We start from the raw sequence: 21938 nt of genomic DNA, 5'->3' as shown, positions 1-21938 counted from the left end.
TTCTGATCAAAAGACTATATGAAGATGTGTAAGTGTGTTCAGACTTAGCTTCACTGAGTGCATATTAGGTGGAAAATCGCATGCTGTTATGCTGGAGTGCCCCAAAATGATGGGAAGATTGATTATATAGATAAGGTTTTTCTAATTTACTGTAGAGGTATTTGGACCTGTTTGTGTTCTGTATGGTTTTTAATAGCTTATTCCTTTAAATTAAGCTGTAAAAGACTAGAAGGTGAACATAGAAAAGTATGTAATGGTGTGAAATAAGGCCAAAATTAACCTGTGCTCTGTTTCATCCCTGCACTCAGCCTGAGGGAGGGCTGCTCTAGGGTTTGTTTGCCTGCATCCTTGCTGGAACACTCATGAAGTTGTGGAAAGGACAGTACAATCAGCTTGAATTATCTTGATGTGCCCAGATGTACAGTGATGGACTTAGATCTATCACAAAAACTGAATATATCAACCTAGGCAGCAGCCATTAACAGCATAGCCATTAAGAATATTTAAGGAGTGCAAATTGTGAAGCTGCAGAGGAATTAGTGAGGTATGAAAGGGCAAGGGTGACTAGGAGTCAGTGAATTAAATACTTCAGGCTGGATCAGGAAAAGCTTCTTGACAGTTTAAGCTGTAAAGTAGTGTGATATCTTCCTGTGTAGAGTAAGTGATATCTTTCTGTGAATATGTAAAATAAGTCTCAGGATTCAAGTCTGTAATGCAGTGTACGTACTGGAACAATTTGCTGTGGCTGGATGTGGACCAGATAATCAGGTGTTTATGCCTGTATTTTTGTCTTTTGAAAGTTTTGGGTTTGCTTTTCTCAGTCAGCATGTGTATATTGAGGGAAAATACTGACTATCTTGACTTTTAAATCCAAATTTATATACATTTCTGCATAGACAAAATGGAAAATTTACAAGTGGAGTAGGAATATTAATGTTGGAGAAAAGATGGGATTTACAGTTTGATTGTAAGCGTTTGGCAATGAGGTTACCCATAATTATTCTTAATAGGTAAATTATCTCCATCTGTGATAATCCTAATCGTTAGTGGAAAGCTTGGCACTGCCAGCAGAGATATGGAAGGTGTAGTGTAGGAGAAGGCTGGAAGGAGTCTTTCATCTCCGCCATCCCTTGCCAAGGGCTTACTGTACATGCAAATTCATCAGCTTTTCCATTGTGGTGCATTTATATATCCTGGAGAGGGTGAAATCTCTGAATTAATTGCTCTGTGTGCTCAGGGGCCATTCTGGAGTGGGAGAGTCTGTAGGATTGGGACAATAGTGGCTGATGTTGCTACAGCATTAATAAGTACTATGGGAAATGTCCTGCAGCAGAGTATGAAGAGCTTTGTTGATTGATTCTGTCCTTACCTCCTCTGTTTTAGGAAGAGCCAGCCTGGCTAATCCTCTGTAAGAAAACAGCATGACTGATGTTCACCTGCTGGCTGGATACGTTTGGGGGTGGTGGGTGGTGGTGTGTGCTCAGGGGACAGATAGCTGTTGTTTTCAGCTGTTATTTACAGGATCAATAAAACTGATCTTCCAATTCAAGGATAATTTTTTACCAACAAGCTACATAGCCTCTAAGGTCATAATATCGGATCTGCTCTTTTTCAGAACAAGTTAATTTGAAAATGATAGGTAGTTTCCAGCTCAGGATTAGTTTTTCTAATAGGTAGGAGAGATGTATCTGGAAGAAACACCTTGGGAGGGGGTCAGAATTTTGCCTCAGAACAACATTGTTACACACTGGCCACAGTCCTTTTCTTTAAACAATAATCATTTAACTGTGCATGGTATTTTAATGACAAATGCGATATAGTAAGAAAATGCAGAGCTGTTTTATTTCAATCTGGCTCAGTTATTATTGAAGGCTGTGCAAATACTGCTGTGGACTTTATTGGGCATTGACTGGTGCCCTCTGTAAAGTGCAGTATGTTTTATGACCACTGTCACTGAAGAGAAGAGTATTTTGTGATGTTGTGGAGGTATTCCAGGCCAAGAGCAAGTGTATTCACACATATAAGTTCAAATGCCATTCATCCTTTTGCAGTTACTTCGTCTTACTCTTTTGTGACCTGTTGGGAAAGTCTTAGGTACATGACTCATACACATGCATACACACATATTTAAATATCACATTCCTCCCTCTGCATTTACCCTTCTTGCCCATTGCATGCTTAAGATAAGCCTCAGTTTAAAAGGAGTGTCAGTATGAGGCTTCTGCAGTTGTGCCTGTGTGATTGGGGTGAAATACAGCTTTGAATGAGTAAAATCATGCACGTATCATTTTATAAGCAGATGACCACACCTCCTATCTGTACAAACTCTTCAGGTTAAGGGGAAAATAGCCAAGAAGTATTCTTCCACTGGAAGCAGTATGAATGAACTTCACATGCCAGAAAAGTTGATTAGATTTTTAGGTTTAAAAAAAAAAAGCTTTTTTTTTGAGGTCAAACTCCACCCATCCCAAGCCCCAGAGCATCATAAAACATAACCAGAGTCTCTCTCCTTTTCCTATACCTTAGTGAGTCTCAGGCTTTTGTAGTTATTACCTATGAAATATGCAGTCTGTGTAAGTCCACATAAAAATCAAATGTCATTACGTTTGGGTTCAGACCCAAAATACTCTGTGCCATTTTTCTCAAAGTCAGCATATCCATTTATGATTCCTCTTTCTTCCTTTATATATGGAGTAGTGGAGGAAATAAAGGCGGAATGCTGGTTTGATTTAGAAGAATTTGATGGGGAAGATTTGTTTAAAAAATGAAAAGATATTTTCCTTTACTGTGGTTGGGGCAAAGTTTTCCTTTTTAGATGGTAAATAGTTTATAATATTTGAGTAAGAATCTGGCTTTTGATGGCTGTGTTGCTGATGAGAGCTACTGGCAACAGAAGCTGTCTAACACCAAACTGCTAGTTTATTAAAAGAATAATAGGAACAGATGTTTTCAATTCATAAAATGTATCAAGTAAATGGTACATCCACTTGTTATTTCAATTCCTTTGAATTTTTGTGAACTCATTTGGGGCTAGGTTTTCAAAAGAGCTTAGCCCACTGTCACTTCATTGTTCTCACTATAAACTGATGGATGATGAACGTGTTTGGGAACTGCAGCTTTTCATGCCTAAAGGGGAGCTCCTAACTACTGACGCTTCTAAAATCTGGCCCATGTTTCTGATGAGTGAATACTGATCATTATAGAGGATTCATACATGCAATCTCTGGGTAATACCCTGCATTTGCCTGTGATTGTATAGATGATGGTTTCTTAATTTACTATTGCACTAGGCATTTTAATTTAAATTATGCTAATAGTGTAGGATTAACTGCGGATTATGATTCTAGCATGTACTGTCATTCAAACAGAAGAACCAGTTCTTTAGCTGCTACAGCCTCTTTCTCCCTCTCATGCTCATGTGTAGTAATATGTGCTTAAGACTGGCCTCAGGTTTTGATGAGGTTTCTTGTTTAAACTGATGAAATTGCTTAGGGAAAAGCAGCTGAGAATTCAGAAAAGAGAGACTGAGATTCTTTTTTTCTTCTGATGACACATTTTTACGGTGCTGAAAGGATTTTCTGAAAACAGTGGTTAGAACGGGCTCTTGCCAGCACTTCACAGTGAACAGTTCTGGTTTCGCCTTCATTCCTCAGTGGTAGGACAGGCTGCATGTACTTTGCTTTTGCACTCTTGACTCAAATATATATTTGAGAAAACTCATGCTAGGGGGTTATGTTAAAATCACCAGAAAGGTTGTGGAATAAATAATACATGCAAGAGAACTGATGTTATATTCGTCCTTGCTAGAGCATATAGTAGGAGGCCAGTTTTGTTCTTTGCCAATACTGAAAAAAAGCTTTATAGCCACCCAAGATGGCTCTTCTTGAAGCATAACCTCTCCAGAGAGCTTCTCCTCCCTCACGCTGCAGATGTGCTGGAAACACAAATTTGCTTGGTTACTGTTTGCACTTGTTTCATTGTGTAGCTACCTTAGATTGTAACGGCATGCAGCCTGTTTGTGTTAGTGAATTCATTTGTATTCCTTCAAATCCCTCATTTGTTGCATTTTTTTGTGGAGTGCCTGATATTTCTAGTGACTTTGTGTTGTAGCAGCAGTCTAAAATCTGCCTTTTTTCTTTCTTCCTCCAGCTGATATTATTTCTACAGTTGAGTTCAACCACACTGGAGAACTGCTGGCTACTGGTGACAAGGGGGGTCGAGTTGTTATATTCCAAAGGGAACCTGAGGTATGTGAGTCACCAATGTAGTCCTTAATAGCCTGATAAAACCTGGCTTAATTTTTAATACTTGAATTGAATTAACAAACTTGTTTATAATCTCAAGATTCAGTAAAACAGAGCACCACCTGTTTAGAGAGAAAATGAAAAAGGGTAAGGATTTTTAACTCTTAAGTTTGCTGTCCCAAACAAAAATGATTCAAAGCTCCAAAATCCAATATAAGAAAAAAAAAGAGGTTATTTTTGTTTTACTTTGCTTTGTTTTAATAGCTTTTGCCTGATGGTGCCATTCCATTTTAAACAATACCTTCGCTTACCTTTATGTTCCACTTGTAAATTCCCTCCATCTGCAGTGTCTTGTGTAGAAATCTTTCCTGAATAGTTGACATTTCTTCAAAAATTCTATTATTAAATGTTTCAATACTCACAGGAAATTTCATTCTTGTTGAAACAAATCTGTCAATATAATGTTTTAAGTGAGAAATTAAATTACATTTTCAATATTTTTATATTTATAAGGCTGCTTATACACCTTTCCTAAGAGATGAAGATATATTGCTGTCATAAACAACATTTTGTTTTATTCTCCATAGAGTAAAAATGAGCCTTACAATCAGGGGGAGTACAATGTTTACAGCACTTTCCAGAGCCATGAACCTGAATTTGATTATCTGAAGAGCTTGGAGATTGAAGAAAAAATAAACAAGATCAAGTGGTTACCACAGCAAAATGCAGCTCACTCACTTCTATCAACAAATGGTGAGATTGATGAGAGTATGCAGGACATATCAGTATTTGCAGTATTTGCTCTATGTGTTCTAGTGCTGACGGTATATATTTGCTCATTTTAATCTACTGTTTTAGTAATTTCCTCTTTCAGAGTTTACCAAGACTGTCATACTGCTTCTGATATCTGTTGTTTGTATATTTTATTCATAGAATCATGAGGGTTTTTTGATTGATTATTCATAGATGTTTAGAGAGCTATCCATTTTTCTATTAATATGCAGTGCTATTCTGAAATAGATCTTGTGACAAAGGCATCACCTTATTCAGCAGCTTGTGTTTCATGGGAAATTTAGAATTTTTTCTGCTGTATTTGTAATAACTTTTATTATTTGTAGATGTGTAAATGAATGTAGGTGACAGATTAATTTCTTTTTCTTTTCATTCATTATCGTAATAGTTTATTTAAGTTTTAAAGAGGTACACAAATCTTGGGAAGACAGTAGGAATAATAATAGGATATTCATACTGACTCATTTCTAGCATGTCTAAGGCCTATTGAATAAAGAAGGTACTGTTACTACTAAGAGGGGATATTCTGATGTGAAATTCGGGTCAAAACTGAGTGTAACCTAACATGCACAGTGTCATTTAGGAAGCATTGAGACACCTACAAACTTTATTACTGCAGATGATGCATGAGATAAAATACCTGGTTTTAAATTTTAGATCTAAAGGTAATCAGAAAAGACTTTTTTGTTGTAGAAGTTTGAGGGTAACTGGGAATTGCTGATAAAACATAGTGTCATCTCATCTTTGTGAATTGACACTTTAGGGCAAAGCAATTGCTTCACATTAAAATATATAGCATTAAATAATGTTTACAATAATTCAAAGTAGACAGTAATTTTTTAATATTTTGTAGTTTGTTCTACTTAAAGTTGTCTTTGACTTTTTCAGGGCACTGTTGGTTATTTGGAATGAAACATCTGTTACAGACAGGTGATTTATGCTAATTTAATGATTAGTCACCTTATGAAGTTTGGGAGTTTACTTCTACTCTTCTCCCTTGGTCAAAATACCCCTCCTTCTTCAGATAACTAAGAATGGCTTCTTCCAAGCTTGTGATACAAAAGCAGATTATTAAAACTAAACCTCTCTCTTCATTTTAAAGTTTGTTTTTAGAAACGCAGAGCAGTACAGCCAAGTCCTCAGATTTTCAGCTTTTAGAGTTATAGATAATAGACCATGATGTGAGTTTTCTCGTTCATACTGTCATGAGAGGGGAGAAAGAAAGAAAGAATCAGTCCTAGTGCTGCTGTGGTTAATCCAGTTTCAACCAACAGTGAAGCCTAGGACCTGGAAAAGTACTTTGTTTTTCCCCCTTAGTTCTGGGGCATCCCAGCAGACTCTTTATGGTGAGGAGAACAGAAATGGTTCCACTGGCACAGGCTTTGGATTTTGGCTTTGAATTGCAAAACATTTGTGTGTGCCAAGGAGGGTTCCTCGCTTCCTGGCACAGCAGGGTTGAAGTCTGAATATTCACCTCCTGGCATATTCTTAAAGGTGGTTTTAACTTCAGGTACCAACAGCCCTTGTTGAATTATTCACTGCCTTACAGATTACCTGGGAGAAGCCTTTGACAATGTATATCAACTCCATGCCTATAAAAAAGGATAATGGCATGTTTCCTAACTTGAAGGCATTACCTGTCATACATCCTCGCATTGGACAGATTGTAGAAATATCTTGAATACTGATCTTTGTTTACTAAATTCTGAGCCTGCTATTTTAATGCAATCTTTGATATTTTGCTCTCTGGTAATTTAGAATCTAATGCATGGTTTTTTGCAGAAAAATGAGACTTGTGAAACAGCATCCTTTCCTTCTGCATGCTCAGGTGGACAGTGCCCACTGCATGTGCTGGAGGGAGCATCCTGCTGTTCAGGAACATGAGGGGAGGGTCAGGCTAAATCTAACCCTCAATATATGAGACTTGGCAGGTCTGCAACTGCCCAAATCTGTTTCTGTCATTCCAAGGAGGACTTCTGTCTGAAGTTGATTCTGCAATTGTTTCTGCAATCTTGGTTCCTTTCCAGTCCACGTTTTCAACAAATTATCAGCTAAGCTTCGATTGTGGCATCCTAATTAATGGAGCCTTTAGGAGACGGAAGGAAATCACCAAGGCTTTCAAATCCCACTGTGGATTTACAGTGCTTGCAGTTAGCAAATTTGTAGTTTGCACTGTAAACTGAACTGATTTTGTAGTATAATAATAACAACTTTTTCTGATTCATTGGTGTCTTCTGTACCAGAATACATTTGGGCCACTTTCAATGTGAGCTCCATAGGGTAGATCAGAATTTGGCCCATACAGATCCTTTCATCTGAGGATTTCAGAATGCTTACCAGACGTTAGTTAATTTTAACTTCACAACACCCTTGAGACAGAATGCTTAACCTCACAGCAATGTTTCTATTCTTTTTATATTTTTCAAAATATAGGCATGCTTAAAACTTCTAAGGAGTATTTAAAGTCCAGAAGTGGATGAAGGAGAAGAAAACCAACACATGATATCCTTAACTGCTAATAAAATAGTTTTCACTCAGGAAAGGGATAGATTTATTAATAGCAGTCAAGTCTAACGATGGAAAATTGTTTGTGTTTTTTCTTATAATTCATTTTACAATGCTATATTTATAATTCTTTTGACTAGATCAGCAGGAAGGCACTATTTACATGTAACAAAAAAACCAAGTGCATGACATGACCCATGTGTATTTTTCATAATTAATTAACATGATATACAATACAAGTGAAATTTATTGAATATTTAAATGGAGCTTTTTAGTTGCAGATTAAACTAACCTCTTGTTCTGGAGATTGATTGTAATTGTATTCTGATTTTTTTTTTGCTTGTGTATTAGCATATCAATATCGTTAAGAAATGCATAATCGTAAAAAAATGAGTAAGGGAGGGACTGATTTTGAAACAAAAAAGTTCAAAGTTAAACTTGCTAAAGAAATGCAAATCAATTCATGTTTTCATATATCCTGTCTTTAAAGTGATTTGTACTAGCATTTGAAAGGAGTATTTTGATCAGCCACACTGGGGAAATGATTATGCTCTGCTATGTACTTGGGGAAAGAAGGGTAAAGGAAGAAAGTGGGATAAAATCAGAAACGATGCAGGAACTGGGGTTAATAAATCAGTGGTGGCAGCTGAAGGGCAGAAGCTTTGGAAAGACTTTGGCTGCTCCACAAGCAGATGAGCAAAACAACCATCAGAATTTCAGGGACAGATTTTTTGCAGGAGAAGAGTTGGCATTGATTTTTCAGTCTAGGAAGCGTTAAGAGTTGGCAGGTTAGGAGATCGATCACAGTGGGAGTGGACAATCAGCATTAGGAAATCTGCAGCTTCAGCTTCTACAAAAAAAAACCAAACCCAAAGACAAACACAGTGTGAAATGTTTAAAACATGTCTGTTGGATTCAGAGGCGCTTTGCTAACTGAGAGACGCCGTTACTCTCTCATCATATGTTTCACCCGTCATGAAAAAGGAAGAGTCTAGATTTTATTCCATTCCATGCAAGATTAATATATTTTTTCTCCTTACTTCTCTCTCTTGTCATTGCAACACATTTCTCTTTGCTTGGTTGGGGTTTTTTAACTTTCCCTCACTTATTTCTCAGCTGCTTCCCATTAGGAGGGAGAAATGCCTCGTTTTTTACACAGCCTTTCATTTGCAGGGGCTCCTGATGTTACACCAATGCACCACTGCCCGTTCCCACATTGGACCAGAAAGGCATCATTGGTCTGGCTGTGTACTCCATGCTGTTCTTGTGCTGTTTATAACCTAGCAAACTGGCATTAATGCCAAACTGGTTTTAATACTGAGATTATTTCCTTGCCAAGTCAAATTGTTAAACTGAGCTTCAGCAGTGAGCATGGAGTAGTTTGGGTTTTTCCACCTGCAAGCTGCCAGGTTGCATACACAAGCAGCATGTGTTCTACATGCTCTGCACAGTCTGTCAGCTGCCAGGAACCCCTGACTCGGTGTGAGTATATGGGATGTGCTTTATGAGTATTTTGTCTGTTGGCAACATTTTCTGGATGTGCAGAATGAAGTGACCCAGACTATTTCAGCACAGGACCTGTCTAAACCAAGCTGTAAAAACTTCTTTAAGGAATATATTGTGAAAGGTGAGTAACTGCATTCAGAATTCCTATGCTGACAGTTACTTGTCTTTTCTTCTAAAGATAAAACAATCAAATTGTGGAAAATTACTGAAAGAGATAAGAGACCAGAGGGGTACAACTTAAAAGATGAAGAAGGAAAGCTTAAAGATCTTTCTACAGTAACATCACTGCAGGTAAGCTTCTGTCCACATCCAAAATTTAGTTGTTTCTGTATGAAAAAGGTAGTGCTAACTCACTAAAGGATTTAAATATGTACCTAATGCTAGTCATTTGTGTGGTTATTCTTACTGAAGCTTTAGCTGACTGATAACTCTGTTGAATCTGCCGTATATTTTCAGGTCACAAATGCTGTATGATATACTGACCAAATATTTTTGAGAGTTCCTGTTGGTTTTATTGTTCCTGATAAAATTCTCTTAGTGTGATTTAATGTGCTTTCATAAAAGGTTTTTTAACCTGGTTTGCTGGAGGCATTTTACTTGTAATTAATTTTGAATAGGGTTCTTGCCACATTCAGAGCAACTGAGTTAAAGACAGTACACCAAATTTCAGTTTCATCTCTTTTTCAGTTTTATAAAAAATTATTTTAAGAATGGGATTTGCAGTAATCTGTGCTCTGGTGAACCTGAGATTCTGCATTGCTGAAAAGATGCAGTCATGGAACTCATATAAGCATGTGTGATCATAGAACTGTTTAGTTTGGAAAAGACCTTTAAGATTATCAAGTCCCACCATTAGCCCACTACTACCATATTCAATAAACCGTGTCCCCAGGTGCTGCTTCTAGACATCTTTTAAATACCTCCTGGTATAGTGACTCAACCACTTCCTGGGGAAGCCCCTTACAGTGCTTGACAAAAATTTTGGTGAACAAATCTTTCCTAATATCCTATATAAACCTTCCCAGTGCCACTTGAAGCCATTTTCTTTTCTCCTGTCACTTGTTTCTTGGGAGAAGAGATCCATCATCTACACAGTAATGTAAATTTTTGCTCTCAGACTTTTTTGGCTGAATTCACTCCAGATGTTGTGGCAAAGGAAGTGGCTAAAGGTTAGAACTGGAAGGCTATGTTGTATAAACACTAGAATGTCTTTATTATTGAAAATAAACAAATAACCTCCATCTCTAAAACAAGCCAATATTGTCTATTGGGAAAAAAAGCTTCCAAAGTGTAAAGATGACTACATTAATGGAATATTTATCTATTCTGTATGATTAGGCAAACAAAATTATTCCAGATTTCTTATAGTCTGAGAATTCAGCATCCTCTTGAGGAGAAGAGGAGGGGCGAGCACTGATCTCTTCTCTGGGGTGACAGGGCCAGGACCCAAGGGAATGGCCTGAAGTTGTGTCAGGGGAGGTTTAGGTTGGATATTGGAAAAAGGTTCTTCACCCACAGGGTGTTTGGGCACTGGAACAGGCTCCTCAGGGGAGTGGCCACAGCATCAAGCCTGACAGAGTTCAAGAAGCGTTTGGACAATGCTCTCAGGCACGAGGTGTGATTCTTGGGGACGGTGCTGTTTAGGGTGGGAGTTGAACTCCATGATCCTTGTGGGTCCCTTCCAACTTGAGATATTCTGTAATTCAAGGTTGAATTTTGTTTTGTTCGTTTAGTAGAAAGTGAAACTCAGATCTTTAACTACTCTGTATTCCTCTTTAAACTACCTTGTGGATTGATGTATGATATTTCTGATGCATGTTCAACAACATCAAATAGTCCCAGTCATGGACCACAGCTTATAGTGTTTAATGCTTTATTGATAGTGAATAAATTGAGTGTCTACTTATTGAAGCATGACTTTCAAATGACACAGGGAAATAACGAGGGCACACTGACAAGTGATAATCTGTGATACTGGCTTTTCAGGGGTACATGTGTATGTACAGTGTGTCATGTTGGCTTTGTTTTGCAAGACTGTTTATTATGTTTTGCTGAGATTATAGCCTTTTCACCACTTGAGTTTTTTCAAAGAGAGATATCAAGTAGCAAAACAAATACAGTTAAATGATCTACAGCTAATGGCAAACCCTTTAGCAAAAGCAAAATACTAGTGCTTCACTGCTTGCCGGAGCCTCCTGTGTGTGTGAGACAGTAGCTCCTGCAGTGGGACTGACCTGTCCTGTGGCAGCTGCCAGTCTCTCCCTTCCCACAGTCCAGGCTTTCCATCGCTCTGCCTGGCTCTCTTGTCTTTCCCTTCCTCCTTGGCAAGGAAGGCCTTGTCCAGCAACTAATTCATGGGGAAATTCAGCTTATGTACACTGTCAAAAAGTTTTATAGTATCGCAGTCTTCTAAATGCTTTCTCTCTATTGGAATTCTCGTCATCCTAGTAAAGAGTATTTTTGTCTTACTCCCTTTTTGGTTTGTGTTTTGGTATTTTTTTTGGCAGGTGCCTGTATTGAAACCCATGGATTTGATGGTAGAAGTCACTCCCCGGAGAATCTTTGCTAATGGTCACACCTATCATGTCAACTCAATATCCGTCAACAGTGACTGTGAGACATACATGTCAGCTGATGATCTCAGGATTAACCTCTGGCATTTAGCTATCACAGATAGGAGTTTCAGTATCCTTTATTGTGATTCCTTGCTCAGTGTTCATGTTATTAATAGGGCTTAAGACAGCTATTTTAAAATATTTTTCTGCAGGTTTTAAAATATACCTTTACTTACCAGAATCTCTGCAGTAATTGTAACAGAAAATGCTCAGATATTGTAAGAGACAGCTAAGAGATTGCAAAAATCAGGGAATTTTTAATGAAAAATGATGGTGTTGGTGAAAGACATTTAAATAGGAAGCAGATGCCAGCTGCATGGTAGCTATCCACCTGACTAAAATACTCTGTACTGTTATTTCCTGAAGACATTTCATGCTGAGCTACTGCACCTTGTTTTGCTGCAGGGTCAGTCCTTTCCCTGATCTTGCCTCCCATTCTCCATCATCCTGCTTCCCAGAACCCTAATGCCTGAGATGTGCACAGTTTGGGGGTGAGGTTCAGCTGCTTTGTGTGAGTTGTGCCTGTGATTAGTGAAGGCATTGCTGTTTCAAGTGCTGGCGTTTTCCTGAAAGCTCCATTGTGGAATCATTCCAGCCATCTGTGAGGCTGCCCCTTGCACTACAACAGGGTGTCTTGGAGGGGGAGCAAAAGAGACTGTAGCCAAGAAAAGTGATTCTCTGTTGTTTTGCAGAACATAAATAGACTGGTAAGAGAAATAGGTTATGGGGCCAGGTCAGAATGTTGTATTCCTTTGCCGATTTCTTTTTGAGTGTATCAAAAAGAGTTAGAAGAATATGTCTCTGTGGGTTTACATGAGGGACTATTAGATGTCAAAGTGAAGTTGTCCTGTTGAGGCAGATTTCCTAAGAGAAGGCACCGATGTGATGGGGTGTTCTCTCTGACTCTGGTGATTGTATTTCTTCCTTTGTGGGCCAGGTTTCATCTTGGAAACTTAACCCATACTTTGCTAATGTCACAGGAAACATGGTCTTTAAATCAAACAACTCTTAATGTCCTTAAAAAATTACCTTTGCAGGATCAAGTGACAGGTGCCCTTACGCTGGGGTTTGTAGTGAACATCTTTTCAATTTGTTTCTAAACTCACATTGTTCTTCTGTCTTTCACCTGTGTAGATTAAACAAGCTAAATAGGTGCCCTCTTTAATATGACTGTTTATTTAGGAACAATTTATATGTGGGACTTCAAAGTCCAGATATGTCTGCCTTGATATCCAAGCAACTGTACTTCATTCCTTAGTAAGACAGATGAAAATTATTTGCCAGCACACCTATTTGGAGTAGCAGTGTGACTGACAGTGTCCTCCTCACAGCAGCTTCACCCTTCAGACTTCTCTCTGTCCTGAAAACATTTACATGTGACTCTGCTGTGTGTTCTCCTCTATTTTGTGTCCTCATCTTTCTTCTAAGGCAGAGCAGTGGGTCAGACCAAGCACAGCAATCTCTGTGCGCCTGTGTATGATCACAGATCACATTCCAGAATGCTTATGCAAGATAAGGCGTTGCCTTTGGCAATTCCTTTTGTCTTATTAAAAGCTATTTTATAAACTATGGATTGCCAAGACAAATGTTCCTGAAAAGTTTCAAAAACCAAGTAAATAGTTATTATATTTCATGAGGACAGCATGAGATTTAGTGTCATTTGCCACACTAAGAGCTTACTGACAGAAATATCACCATAAATGAATAGCTGTGTGGACTCTGTTTCAAGCATTAGCACATTCCTGTTATTGAGTATTTGCTGATAAAATATGCTTTAAAACTTCTGATTGATTCATTGATTTAACTCTTAAAATATGATAAAATTTATAATGACACACTCATTTTCTAAGTATGTTCTAAGAATGATGAGGAGAGAGAAATGAAGAGTGTTTCTGAGTTTAGGATAGGAAACTTTTCCTGTAACTGAAACAGTGGCTTTGGAATACTTGGATTTCTGTCTTGGATTGGGATAAAGATACTGCTGCTTCTTTTACACTTGAATGAAAATCTGTGAGGACTGTGATGAGAGAGTTTAGGCAGTGATAGAAGATAACACTAGGTAACAGGATAATCAGTTCTAGGGGCAAAATGTTCTTGCTAAGGTGCCCATGGTGGCAGCACATTGGCTTTTGTGGCTGGATGCCGGTATGTATTCAGGAGAGCAGGCTGAGTTAGAGGCTGTATCCACTACTGTTTCAGACAATATAAGCTGTACTTGTCTCTACTCAGTTGTCAAAACCAGGTCAGCAGGCATATTACTTTTACCTAATTCTTTGATTAAACAAAAATTTTGACATAGGCATTCCAAGAGAAGGTGAGATAGTTACAGAATATTGCTCGTATTGGGAAATTAACTGGGAGGCCATGATAACTGGAAGAAGGGGATGAGTAAGTTAAACTTGCATCAGTCTTCCAAGAGGTATCTTTCTGTCCATATAGAGCCCTGTACATCTTGTAAAATTGCAGGGACGTGTTTTTCCCTGGAAAACAACAACAACATCTGTCCCTGAAACTGCATTTCTGTCCTTCAGAAGACCAACTTACAAATCTCCTGGAAGCAGATGATTTTCTGGTAAAATCACTGGGTTTGCCAGTTGCAATTAAGACTAGACATATTAAGGTGAAAAAATTCTGCCAAGCAAACAGTTTAAATTATAAATGAATGTTGCTGGGCTTGGTGCCTTCAGTAACGCATTTAGGGGGATAGGCAGGAGGAGGCTGAGGCTGTTTTAAAAATGCTTGTTTCACATCTTTTTACTGAATGCAAAAGGGAAATGAAGCATCTTGCTGTTTTACATTCAAGGCTTGATTCCTTGAAGTGCATGTTTTAAACAATAAATAGAAAACATTTTGGTTTGAAGTGGCTTTTGTTAATAAGGGGTCTGGCAGGAATGAGTATTCGTCTTTCTATTTTCCCTCAGAGGCAGCACTGCTACATATAATGACCTACAATCTGTTTACCCAAGAGGCTGGTTGTGACAATGACACAAACAACAAATACAGTGGTAGAGTTTCTGGACATTCAGTTCATGTCTGAACATCTTCACAAATTGCATGGGAAATGCTGGAGAAAGACTGAATCAGCAGCAGTCTGCTAAGGTGTTTTACAAGTAAAGTTCTTTGCCTTGTAGAATTTAATTTGAGAGCAGTTTGTTTATCACCATCATTTTAGCAGTTTTACAAATCACTGATAATTTTTCATTTCTTTGAAAATACAGAGCGATGGAGATCTTAAATTAGTTCTTTAATCTTTGGAAAATATTTTAAGTCAGTTCTGCAGAATTTGACCAGAATATTTCTCTTAGGTAAAGCCTTAGATAAAATACAACTAATGCTTTTCTGGTTTGCTTTTGTATTAGCGTAAGCACTAACTGGGGTGAAAAGCAGTCAAGTGAGTTTATGCTATGCCTATCTAAATTTTAATGAGGAGTATGCAAGACTTCTGTACATTGCTTCCCACTTGCAAGCAGATCTGCTCAGTATTGTTTGGGCAGGAGGAGGCAAGGGAGAGGAGGAGGTGAGAGAAAAGGAAGGGGGAAGTTTAGCCTGGTAAATAATAGCACATATTAGGATTTTCTTCAGTAAAAGGTTTGATGTGTTTGGTTGTGTTATGGAGAGCGAGAGTCAGTGACCTTAATTATGGATGATATTCTGCACTGGAAAAGAAGTAAGGTAAGGGTTGCTGTACTTGTTAATGTTTGGTCTGAAATGGTTTAGCAGTGTTGCACATAGGTTAAGCCTTTAGATAGTCATCTTGGGTGAAGTGAATGAGAAAAAAGGACTGCCAGGAGCATACTGATAAGGCTTACTTGCCATTAACAGCAATCTTTGGACTATCTAGCTGCACTAAATATTCTTTATGAGAATGTATTTGGATTGCTTACAGAACTATGTAGCTCATAGCACTTGAACTCCCTTCATTTCCTGGTAGCGCACTATTTCACTCTAGAGGCTGTCATGGCATTGCTATGGAAACAACATTGCTGTTTCCAGGATGTGCTCATCTTGAGACTCATCTTGACTAAAATACTCATTTCTCAGTCAGATCAATATAGTCCAGGGTTATCCTGTTTTAATAAAAAATGCCTTCTCTGTGTCCCAAAAGGGTTAAGCTAATTAACAAATCACCATAGGGCCTTCTTACAGTCTAATGTATTCTGGTATTTGAGGCATATCATAGATAGTCAGTTTGTTAGGCACCATATCTTGGGAAAATGAATTTACTTAAGAAGTAAACAACAGGGAAAAAATAGAAGAACTCAAAATAACATGGTGCATTGATGGAGACCAAGTTTGTGGCAGCCCACTGCACATCTGAATGTAGTGTGTATATAGGGCATATACAGAGCTCTGGGGGCAGCCTAGGCTGGGGAAGATAGCCAGCCTTACAAAATCCCTGTACTTGCCTCAGTGCTAACTATGTGAATGCCAAACTGAAAGCAGATCTGCAGTATTCTCTTGGTATTTGTTGAGCAAGTTTATACCTTGAGTGAGATAAGGGTGTTTCTATAAAAATGCCTGAGCCAGGATGACTATGCACAAGCTGTGTGCACAAGGATGCATTTTCTGTGCTCTGAAAAGCAAGTCTGTATGGTGTGAGAAACTGCTGCCACCCCCACGCACAGCACTGTTTTCCTCCAGAACACACCTTCTGTTTGGGAGCTGGCAGACCTTTTTTCTCTTTTGAGAGCTGTGGGTAATACATGTTAGCACTTCCTGTTCTGTCAAGAAGAGGTATCAATCTCCATGAGGTATTTAAAAGGTGAATGTTATACCATGGAGTCATATTCCAGCTGAGTTGGTACTAGCGACGTTTGAGTAGCTTTTCCTTAAATTTGTGTTCTTTTGTTCCTTACTTCCTAGTTTCTCCCTCTCCCACATGCGTTGTGTCTGTCTCTCTTCCCATTAAAGGAGAATGAAGATGTCTGCAAAGCTAAAATCAGGTCTGTAAGTTAGAGGATTGCAGAGGTGCCATGCACACTGATCCCATGGTTTGGAGAGCACTCTTATTCTAAGTATTGAGAAATGGTTGCTTTGCCTTTCTCATTAAAACACTACTATGTGAACAGCTGGGGGGGAAAAAAGCTGTTTCAGTGGGCTGATTAGGTTCTGGCTTGATGTGAGTCCCTCGCTAGACTCCACTTTTTTCAGAAGCGAATACTGGCTCTCTAGTAAAAGAGTCTTCTAGTAAGAGTTGACAATGGCAAAACCAAAGATTTTCATATCTAACTTACACCTGAGTACGATCAGCTGTATTCTGTGCATTTTGAAAAATGTTGAATTGTACTCTGAGGTAAACTGCTGGAAATGTTGACTGAGGGCTCCAGTGCCCTGCAAAGTCATGGGGAAGAACAGTATGTAGAGGAAATAGGATAAAAACTAAAAAAGAAGAAATTTTATAGCATGAAACTTGTGAATATATGAAGTTCACACCAAGTATCAATACTTAACTGTTAGATTCCTTGCTGCATTGCCATTTCTCATCTGCTGATCATTGCACTGTAAACTGAATCCCTCTGTATTATTGAAGTAATTGGCATACTTCACACAAATATTTTGTGATAAGAGTATTTTTAAATAATTGTAAGAAAATATTGAGGTTAGTCAATCTTAGCATCACTTTATACTCAGTTAAACAAAGACTGTGAGAACCAAATAGGTGTACTGGAATTTCAACTCAGAATCTGAATGTTGCCCAGAGACATCCTGCTTTCCATTACTTCCATCCATACTCTAATTCTGTATTAGGTGAAGTGGAAGACTTTTCAGGAGAGAGTCTTGTAAAAATGGTAACAGAAATGTAGAAATGCTGTGAAAATGATTTTGTTTTGGAGAAATAGAAATCAGTGTATCTTTTCTCCTGCTTAAGAGATTTCTAAACTGCCAGAATGCAGTGAGAGGGAGTTTCACTGAGTACCAACAGAAGTGTTCCTAGGGGTTGCTTGCTTTAATGGACAGAGAAAAATAATTTAGTGTCTTGAAAAATAATTTAGTGTCTTAAAAAATGCATGACAATTCTGACCTTGCAGAAGGCAATAAGAAGCAAAAACTTCAATGTCACAGAGATGAATGTTTACCTTGCCAATGTTAGCATTTAGCCATTTGATGATGAATTTAGGAAAAGAGTTGTAGTCCCTAAGCCTTCTAGACCCTTGTCTTTCCCAAGAATTTTCCAATTATGTTACTCTTATCTGAAGCAATGGAAAAGTTTTTCATGAGAAAAATGACTATAGTAGAGGGAAGTTCATTGTTACTCATTTAGCAACAATTCATGATCTATTTCAGGTTGTTTTAAAGTGATCTGATTCTCAAAGGTCTGCAAAATGACAGGTTCCATTGACTTGGCCTTTTAACTTTTGGGTTTGAGATCTTTCAGCTTAGAGTATCTGTGCATTAAAAAGAAATTATTTTGAAATTGCCTATGAAACTGCAGATACCAGATCACCTGGTAACTTGAGGGTCATTTGCACTGGTGTAGTTCAGTAATAAGTTTTGCTACAATGTATTTAATAGATTAGCAGCAGGTACTGTAGTTCTTTTACAGGTTTTATTCCTAATGCTTATTATTTCTGTGTCAGGAAAGGTATGTCTGGGTGGCAACAGATCATAGGTCATATACTGAGGCTTAGGATAGGAACAAACTCCAACGTAAAGCTCCACAAAGCGCTTCTCATGGGACCACAACAAAGTGCTGTATAGATAGGATGGTGTTAAGGCTATTTAAGGGAGTTATTGAAATTGTGAAAAATAGCCTCTTGTTGCAAGATTGTGTGAAAAATAGCCTCTTGTTGCAAGATTGTTTGAATTAAGTAAGCAGAAAATACAAGCAATTCATATTGTCTCCCGAACTGGACACAGCACTCCAGGTGGAGTCTCACCAGAGTGAAGTAGAGGGGGCAGAATCCCCTCCCTTGACCTGCTGCCCACACTACTTTGGATGCAGTCAAGAACATGGTTGGTTTCTGGGCTGTGAGTGCATCCAGCCTCTCATCCACGAGCACCCCGAAGTCCTTCTGGGCAGGGCTGCTCTCAATCTTTTCATCCCCCAGCCTGTGTTGGTACTGGGGTTTGCCCTGACCCAGGTGCAGCACCTTGTACTTGGTATTATTAAACCTCGTGAGATTCTCTTGGGCCCATTTCTTGAGCTTGTGCAGGTCCCTCTGGACAAGTCCTTGGTGTGTGTTTTTGGCTGCCTGTTAGGGAAAATGCAGTGGGGATTCTTTTATTAAAATCACACCAGAAATGTTTTTAGTGTCAATCAAGGGATGAAATTAGTAAATAGGTAAGTATGTGTAACTGTAAGTTGTCATCTGCTCTGAACTGCATAGAATCTCGATAGTAAACAGAGCCTTTCATGAACTCTCAATAGACTAATTTGTAAGAAAAATTCTGTTTGTCCCCAGTGCAAAGTGCCAACAGAGAACTGCATTTCTAGGAATACTTAAATGACTGTCTTGTAGGCACTAGCATAGATACAGCTTCTAAAACAGGTGCTGAATTGGTTCTTCTGCTTCTGTTGAGGTAAAACTACATCCAGTTCAGATACAATATTATTTCTAATGATGTTGTCATCATTATTTAGAATATCTTAATTGAGTACAGCTTTTAGGGTTTTCAGAGTAAGAACAGTTGTGCATTTATATGTGAGGTTGTGCAAATTGCAGTCTTTATAACTAGCTGTGTAATTCAAATACTAGATAGTAATTACAGCAGTAACGCTGTGTGAGTGGGCACTATAAAGACCTTACAGATCATTTGTTTTCAAGAAATACAGAGAAGTTTTTTAGCATCTTTTAGGAGATCTCTTAAGCATCTATAAGTTCAGATTTAGGGAGCTCTGAAAGCAGTGAATAAATTTGCAGAAGTGGTCTTTCAATACTTTTTTTGGTTTTGCTTCTTGCCAGAGGACACCTTGCCAGAGGATCCCTGTCAGAAACAATTGCTTTTAACTATTCTGATCACCTTAAATTGACTCCTATCTTAGGAATTTGTCTGTCAGCCAGTCAGAGAGAATTGGATGACAGAGCATGACTGATAGCCAAAGGAGCAATATCAGAGCTAGTTAAGCAGTATCTTAGTATTGAATCCCTGAATGAGATCCTCCTGGCCATACAGCTGAAATCTGTATTGCAGCAAAAGCAGACAGTGTATGGCTGGAGTGTGTGATACCAGTGTCATCAGGGCATGGGACAGTTACGGAAATATTCCCTATATAGCCATCCTCCAAATTAAATAAATTGGATGTGTTGAATCTGGCTGTGAAAACCTAATTACAGCTGAGGCCTTTGCATTCTTGGCAATGACCAGTGTCTTCCTTATTTTGCAGTTGCTTTTAAAGAAGTTAATTTAAGGTGGTTTGAGCATAGCTATAGCCTTGGAGAATTACTGCACTGCAGATCTATTCTTTAATAAAAATATTAATTTGTTCATCAGAATACATAATTTTCTTACTTATCACTCTTGTCCATACACAACTTGAATGAATAAGTATGTGATTATGTTATTATTTTAATGGATTTCTTTATCTAGCCCTGTGTCTTCTCTAATGCAGCTGTCCCCATATAGAGACCCATACCTATTATTTCATTTCTGCAGAGGTAAGGAAAAACATAGCCAGAGGCATTAGAATACTCTTACTTTTTAAAAATGTATAGTGAATTGTAAAAAGGAAAAAGAAAATTGACTGGAGTTGTAGAAAATGATAAAGAACAGTGTGAAATACTGAGCCTGTAAAAACCATTTCCGAATTCCTTTATAGTGCATTAAAGAACGCAACTGGGATTTCACTGAATTTCTGTGTTTGTTGAGTGATCTAGTCAATGCAACTTTAGGAGCTACTTAAAATTTTGCAATAGGTGCAAAGATGTCTTTTCACAGCTGTCCACAGAGCCAATTGCTTTCCAATTTAATAGGGACTGTAGCAAACAAGTTCCTATTTTGTATCAGGAATCCCCTTTAAAATATTATCTCAATCTTTCTCAAGTTTCTTGGTATTGTAGAGAGAAAGTGTACTTAATAGAGCTGAAATGAATGTTAGCATCAACCCCCAGATTTCTTTTTTCACCCTAGTGGTTTATTGCATTAGAGCTTTCAGGTGTTATCCAGAATCTGAGATCCTCAGCAGAGAGGGACGTCGGAACTATGGCAAAGAATATTAAATTACAGATAAAGGGTCACATCATGGAACTGATCCTCATCTAAGTAGTATTCATATTTTAGTGTAATGTGACTGCAGTCAATGAAGTTATTCCTGTGGAAATGGGTAACAGGATTCAGTCCAAGATTTATTGTCTTACTAATTTTATTTCTTCAGTTGATGAGTTTTAATCAGTGTTGTCATTGTGGAAGATTTTAAATTGCATGCTTGTGTTTCCCTCCGGATTAATTTCTCATTGAAGCATTTTGAAAATGAGCCGTTCTCTGTTGTCACAGGTGCAGTCGGTGTATCCAACTTGAAAAATGTGTATTATGAATTTATTGAAAGTTAGACAAAAAACCCCATTTACACAGTTCTAGGTGCAATTATATGAAAAGATAATGTATAAATAATTTAATCAGCTCTGCCAGAGGGGAGAATTCTCTTAAATGAGTCTAATTATTCTAATTCCCATGCGAGTTTGGACTTGAAATTAACCTTGCAAAGCACAGTCTTTCTCAGAGTATTAACATAAAAAAGAAGAAAATATAACTTGCTTTGCTCATTAGCTAAAAAATCTTTAGCTTGAAGAGTATTCCATACAAAGACAGATGTCATAAAAATGCTCACGTGGTCTTCTCAGGTATTGTCAAGCTTGAAGTCTGTACCTCTGTGTTCTGTGTGAGCAGTGAGAACCTGAAACCTCAGAAGCTTTTCTCATTATTAAAATAGCTGGGACGCTCTCATTAATGCAGACACTGCTTTGTTTTCTGTTGTCATAGTACACATTGGTAAGGAGTGCACTTTGGTACTTCCACTGCATGTGAAATTGCAGTAGTTTGGGCCTTTGAAACAGAAGTGTTCTGTAAATAAAGGCCATATTAACTTTCACAAAGTTATAGCACCAGATTTTAGAATAAGTCTGTTTTGACTGTTGTCATACTCACTGCAGGCTGGTGGCATTTTTGGAAATCCTTTCAAGTAAATGAAGCAACTAGATAATAAGTCCTGCCACATGATTTTAATCAGGTATCTTATGTGATGTAATATAGGTGATTTGAATGTAAGCTTTTATTAGTGTTTTTAAAGTAGCTATTTTTAAAGTATCTGGCTATTTTTGAAGATAGTTTCACTTTACTA

The 21938-nt window shown here is 38.0% G+C and overlaps 1 protein-coding gene across 2 annotated transcripts in view; it reads left to right on the top strand.

The window, feature by feature from the left end:
- The window catches only part of PPP2R2C (protein phosphatase 2 regulatory subunit Bgamma), a gene marked incomplete at its 5' end in the record, with an annotated part of 144565 nt that overhangs the window by 86329 nt on the left and 36298 nt on the right, over window positions 1–21938 (top strand). For both annotated transcript variants that reach the window (XM_082282446.1, XM_082282445.1), the window contains 4 exons: window positions 4150–4247; window positions 4832–4997; window positions 9226–9338; window positions 11555–11732. In XM_082282446.1, the coding sequence (XP_082138572.1) occupies window positions 4150–4247; window positions 4832–4997; window positions 9226–9338; window positions 11555–11732 (555 nt within the window). The remainder of the gene's footprint in view (window positions 1–4149; window positions 4248–4831; window positions 4998–9225; window positions 9339–11554; window positions 11733–21938) is intronic.

The sequence above is a fragment of the Coloeus monedula genome (genome assembly GCF_965178545.1).
Source record: "Coloeus monedula genome assembly, chromosome: 5".
NCBI lineage: Eukaryota > Metazoa > Chordata > Aves > Passeriformes > Corvidae > Coloeus > Coloeus monedula.
The sequence above is the reverse complement of the archived record's forward strand: the minus strand, read 5'-3'. Positions and strand labels throughout refer to the sequence as shown.